This window comes from Triticum dicoccoides, chromosome 7A (genome assembly GCF_002162155.2).
Source record: "Triticum dicoccoides isolate Atlit2015 ecotype Zavitan chromosome 7A, WEW_v2.0, whole genome shotgun sequence".
NCBI lineage: Eukaryota > Viridiplantae > Streptophyta > Magnoliopsida > Poales > Poaceae > Triticum > Triticum dicoccoides.
Window position 1 is genome coordinate 718,815,317 of NC_041392.1, and position 5,978 is coordinate 718,821,294.

Below are 5,978 nucleotides of genomic sequence, written 5' to 3' on the forward strand. Positions count from 1 at the left end.
GTTAAATTTTCTTGTCATATGACGACATTTGATGTCACGTGCTTCAGACCTATGCAAGGATTTAAACGACGATGATTGTGGCCCAAGGGCGCTAGTCTTTAGGGACAAGTGCATAGAGACTTCCCCGCTGTCATCAACGAAGGTCAAGCCGGCTCATGACTTCCCCGCTGTCATTAACGAAGGTCAAGCCGGCGGAGCGGCGACAACGAGGCGTCGGCGGTGCTCGTTCTGTAGTCCCAGAATTTTGATGTATTTCTTATTATGTTCGACATACTTTGTATGTTCGGTGAACTTTTATAATAGACCAGAACTTTTTGGGATAAAAAAAGATGCCTGAATCCTGATCTTGCCGAGGCGGTAAATTCGTGGGAGCAGAGAAGCAATCTCCCCGCACGATCCAGACAGGGGAGGGGACCCAGATCCTACGAGCGGAGTCTCTGATTATTGGCGACCGTCCGTCGGGCAGGTGGCTGAGATTCCGCACCCCGTCCCACTCCCGTCGCCTCACCAGATAAATTCCCTCCGCCACCGCCGCCTCCCTCTCTCCCCCTCCCTCTCCTCCGCGTCCGCCCCGGCCAGAGTCCTCCCCCCGCCGCCGGACCGCCGGCCCCGGAACGCGGCTACTCCACGGACGGTAAGCCCTCCTCTTTCTCCGCTTCCGTTTCCCCCCTCCCCTCCCCTCCCCGCCCGAGATCGGATCGGCCGGTCGCCGGTGGCGCCCGACCGGATGCGCGGGCGGCAGTCCGCGGCGTCTAGCTTCCGCCGTGGCGTCCATTGCCCCCCAACCCCAATCGGTCAACGGACGGAGGAACAATTGTAGGCTAAGCTGCTTGTAAATTACTAATTTGCTTACCAGGCGCCCAATTTGCCGCTGCTACTTTTACAAATTGTTATTTTTAGATGTATCGTTGCTGTAGGTCGCGCCGAAATTTTGTTTTTTTAGAAGGAACTCCGAATTTTCGGTGGCGAGGAGAGCATCTGATGCGGCTGCTCTGTTCTGCTCTGCTCTGTTAGCAGGTCTTGCTAGCAGGTACAAGACCCCTGCGGCCAGTCCAGCCATGGACGACGGGGACATCGACTTCTCCAACCCGGAGACGTTCCTGTGCGAGGCCATGGGCAACGACCCGCCGGCCAGCTGCTCCATGGGGAGCTACTTCGACGACATCCTCAACAGCGACGCCGACCACCTCGCCTGCACGCACACCCACACCTGCAACCCGCCCGTCCACGACCTCGCGCACCACACCCACACCTGCGTGCACGTCCACACCAAGATCCTCTCTGCCTCCGACGACGCCGCCGAGACCTCCGAGTCCCTGCCGGAGGGCGGTGCCACCAAGAAGCAGCGCCCCTCCGGTAACCGCGCGGCCGTCAGGAAGTACCGCGAGAAGAAGAAGGCCCACACGGCGCTGCTCGAGGAGGAGGTGGCTCACCTCAAGGCTGTCAACCAGCAGCTCGTCAAGAAGCTCCAGAGCCACTCCGCGCTCGAGGCCGAGGTGGCCAGGTTGCGTTGTCTGCTTGTTGACATCAGAGGGAGGATCGAAGGGGAGATTGGCACTTTCCCTTACCAGCGGACGGTGAAAAGCAACGATTTTGTCGACCAGGGGAGCTTCCTCGGTGGTGCCCAGGTTATGAATTCCTGCGATTTCAGATGCAACGATCAGTTGTACTGCAACCCAGGAATGCAGCAGGCCAGAACCATGGAAGACGATGGTGTTATGAGTGGCCAGGTTTTGGGGCAAGGTGCCGGTGACTCTATGGGCTGTGTAAAACCAGGTTCTTTAAACCCCCCAGGCTGCCGCGGGGGCCAAATGCTGTAAACAGGTCGAGGTTAGTTATGCTTCTCTTTTGCCATTTTTCCTGCATCTAGCAACATCAATTTACTTTCTATGTGTTTCAGTATGCTCAAACTCTGAACAAGTGTGCAAATGGGTAGATTTTTATTTGGTGACTTGGTGTCCTAGTTGTTTTGGCTTAACCATAGGATCCTGGCCCTTATGTTATCTGCCTAAAGTCAGTGATATGTCTCTGGCTGGATGTCTACTGCTTTTTTTAAGGCCACTGTAGATTTGATTGATACTAGATCTATCTAAACAACTGTTTCATCTGGCTCGCACAACATTCTTTTTAATTAAAAAATCATGTGGTTTTATTAGAAATGAATTAGCAGTGCAATTTGTGTGCAAATTGTGCTTGGCTGCTTGCTTAACTTTTCAGTTATCACAGACCGATTGGAACAAACAATAATTATGCATTTCCATCTATTTTTCTGATCATAGTCATCTTTGGTGTCAATTGATATTGAAAGTCCGAAACTACAAGCACATAGTTTAGATTGTTCATAACAATAATCTGCACTAGTTTGTGTTTATAAAATCAGCACCAGTGGTTGTTCGTTTAGGTTGCTAAATGCTTCCAGCTACTCCCTCCGTTCACAAATATAAGATGTTCTATAGCTTTTTCCTGAATGGGATGTATATGGACACGTTTTAGTGTGTTTGTTCACTCATTTCAGTCTGTATGTAGTCCATACTGAAACATTTTATATTTGTGAACGGAGGGAGTACAATACTATTTCTGTCACAAACATTTCAACTGGCACCTGTGCACTGTTTTCGGTGTGTAGCGCATTTCCAAAAATCATAATTCCTATGATTCAAGGTTTTTGGACAAAAACTAAAAACAGTTTCTCACCACCTCCAAGTTATGTGTTATTATGAAGAGTTCTTCCAGGTGCTTAATATTAGCACCACAAGTCTTCGTGGACTGTAGGACAATCTTTTCTCGGAGTTGATCATTTTAGACGGGCGGGGACTAAATTTTGGTTTGTAACTGGAAACTAGTGCGTTTTAATGCACCGGCCTTTCCATACTTTTTATTTACCCTAGGTTGTTCGATAGTGGACAGTGCTGCACTATTAACAAGTGGAGAATCAGGTGCACATATTGATCAAAGCTGTGATATGCTGATAACAGCATATAGTGGAGGAGTGCCTCCATGATTCTGCCACTGGATGCAACTTTTGTGCATCCCTAGTCTTGAAACTAAAAAGTCATCCAATGTCTCTGCAATAATGCCATGTTGTACCAATAGTTCTTATTAGGTGTATCCAGTACTTCGAGTTGCTATCCACATAGTGTGTGGCTTTTATCTAGGTCAGGTACCATGTGCCAACGCCTCTTCTGTCGATTGTCATTGCAATTTATTTGTCTTTATCGTTCTGTCTTTTGAAGTTTCTTAAAGTCGATGCTAACGATTGTTTCAGGACTGAGTAACACATTCTGCTGCTTCTTTTTCAGGACCATGAGGTGCTTATCTTCTCCTTGCGAGAGACTATTGGCTTCCCCGTACAAGGAAGACTGTATAAATTGCTGGCTTCTACCAGAGGGCCCAATTTGGTTTAAACTGTCATGTTTGTGGCTCTGTTGCCCATGATGCCTTCTATGATGCCTGGGGCGCTGCAAGTTCGTTATAGCTCGGATGCTATCAGGACATCCCTTTATTGTTGCTTAGTTCCAGCCTCGGTAATGTTCTTGGAGTTTGACAGCCTTTGCTCCTAGTCCTAGATGCTCGCTGATAATTAGTACTGTAGAACAGACCGCGTTCGAAGGTATCTTCAATAATTTAGATTTCGGCATCCAGGTTTTGTGGGAAGATTACATGTTCAGTTTTGGGTAGACCTCAAGTTGGATGTGAGCTGCATGAATTTTTTCGTTGGTATGTATGCCCATTGTGTTTGTTTTCTACACCGTGCCTATGATCAAAGCAATTGCATGGATTTCATCATTTCATCATTGCTTCGGTGTTTTGTTATTTTATTCTTATTAAGGGAATATTGTGTGCCATGATATAGTATTTGTACAAAATTCTGCAGAAGTGGGGTTGGTTTTGGACGGTCGTATTGCCGCCCAGTTTGGCTATGTGGTTCAATATTCACAGAAAAGTCGTGGTCCCTTTTTACCAAAATGGTGTATTTTTTCTTCATAAGTTTAACTTTTTTTCAGTATGAGCTACTTCCTCTTACATTTGTTTACAGAGGGAGTAGTTTATAGAGAAAATGATAATAACACCTGTAATACAAAATAAACGAAATGCATTTTTTTTTTGCAGAGAACTTTCAGAGCTTTATATTTATATAAGGGCATTCTCCGGGTAGTCAGCCAATAGGCTGCTTACCAGGAAGCTGGGAGTAACTTCCAACAGCTTTCTGTCACAGTCCATGTGTAAGCATGCTTAGCATAAAGATGAGCTGGATAGTTAGCTGGCCGGATTACATGCTGAGTAACAAAGTAGAAAAATTACAAACTAGCTCTCTAATTTCTGAAAGAAGCGGGGCCACAACCGAAACGGAGTTGTGGCGATTTTCGTAGAGTTCTGTCTCCAGACAGTCTGTTTTGATGATCACGTTTTGGAAGCCTCTAAGATTTGTGAAACGCACGCCTTCACGTACCGCCATGGTCTCGGCTATAAGAGGACCTGTAAGGTCTTGTACAATAGGAGGTGCTTAGGGGAAGTGCTTAGAGAAATAAACCAGACTTTTCTTAAGCACCGGTGCTTATTTGTACAGGGTAGACGCTTAACTAAGCGTCTCTCCTGTAGAAATAGGCACCGGTGCTTCAGAAAATCTCAATTTATTTTTCTAAGCACCCCTCTAAGCATTTTCCATTGTACAAGGCCTAAGACTGTAACACCCAACAGGGGTTTACTCAATGCTCCCAAAAAAGTGGACATCGATCAGGCTACTCCACCCGCACCACCAGTGCCTGTGTCCAAATGAATAGACAGGTGCTGCCGAGGAACATCAAGAAGCGCAAGGGCTTCTTTTGTAAGCCTCACTGAGTGAGCCGGGCTGATTGATTCCTATTCATGATTGATACGGTTCCGCGAGTGCCAAATTAACCACATGACAGTGACAATAATCGCCTGTTGTCGCTCTGTGAATTGTTTGTCACATATGATATACTTAGACCAAGTGTCTGGGTGGAGCCGAGGCAGCCGAAAGTCAAATGACGATTGAGCTTCAACCCAGAATTTTTTTGCATGTGAACATTGGAGTAGTGCATGATACAGGTCGTCATCCATTGACACGCAAACTCTTCATTGACCCAGATTTTGGATATGCCGATTTCTCAAGGTGCATTCGTCAGGTAAAATGCCTTTCAGAACACGCCACAAAAGACCCTCACCTTTTCGATAATATTCTTTTTTCCTCACCTTTTGGATAACATTCAATTTCCAAAGAGCACAGCACAGCTGCTGTTCATCAATGGAGGTACCGGTACTTGCCCCTTCATCTCGAGACAAACGCTCTTTTTGATTCATAAGAGAATGGTACACCGACTTGACAGTGTATGTGCCGGATTTTTCATGAGCCCGAGCAAAGAGACAGTGGAACGTTGAGGATTGCATCGGCTTCAGGAGGGATCAACAGGTCACGAAGTAACTCCATTTTCCATGTCCAATTATCAACATCAATCAGATCACTGACAAACTCGACATTAGTATTTTCAGGCATGAACATGGGAGTCATAGAAATGGTGGTTGGGATCCATCGATCATTCCAGACCGAGATGGTTGACCCTGAACCCACTTGTTTGATCAGTCCAGTATCAAGTGCCACCCTTCCTGCCACTATGGCTCGCCAAGTGGCCGATGCAGTTTTGGGTACAGTGGCTAGTTGGAACTCGGTGTCTAGAAAGTATCGCCCCTTTGAGAACTCTGGCGCAGAGGGAATTGGGGTTCATCATGAAATGCTAGCCATGCTTCCCACAATGAATCTATCATTATTGATTTGGTATTCTATACTGATATTTCCCCCCCTATAAACTTGGTCAAAATAGAAATGTTTGACCTTGCCTTGAATCTGGGAATAGAGGGAGTACCTGTAAACAAATGCATGTCCTAGTCTAGTGACCAAGATTCACATATGTTCTAGTAGATCTATACAAACTTGTGTGGTACCTCTCCTATTCACGGAG

The 5,978-nt window shown here is 46.6% G+C and overlaps 1 protein-coding gene across 2 annotated transcripts; it reads left to right on the forward strand.

Annotated features, from left to right (window-relative positions):
- Nucleotides 1-465: 465 nt before the first annotated feature.
- Nucleotides 466-3,794, forward strand: LOC119329008 (basic leucine zipper 19-like). 2 transcript variants are annotated; one of them, XM_037601990.1, is made up of 3 exons: nt 466-634; nt 1,015-1,830; nt 3,300-3,794. In XM_037601990.1, exon 2 carries the CDS (start codon nt 1,059-1,061, stop codon nt 1,818-1,820), a length of 762 nt encoding a protein of 253 aa, XP_037457887.1. In that variant the 5' UTR covers nt 466-634; nt 1,015-1,058; the 3' UTR covers nt 1,821-1,830; nt 3,300-3,794. The 2 variants fall into 2 exon arrangements, with proteins under 2 accessions (XP_037457887.1, XP_037457886.1); XM_037601989.1 differs by having other exon boundaries at nt 468-634; nt 1,018-1,830.
- The last annotated feature ends 2,184 nt before the right edge of the window (nt 3,795-5,978 follow it).

Excerpts from the sequence above, each read along its gene's own strand:
- LOC119329008 (XM_037601990.1), top strand. The coding sequence starts at position 1,059 with ATGGACGACGGGGACATCGACTTCTCCAACCCGGAGACGTTCCTGTGC.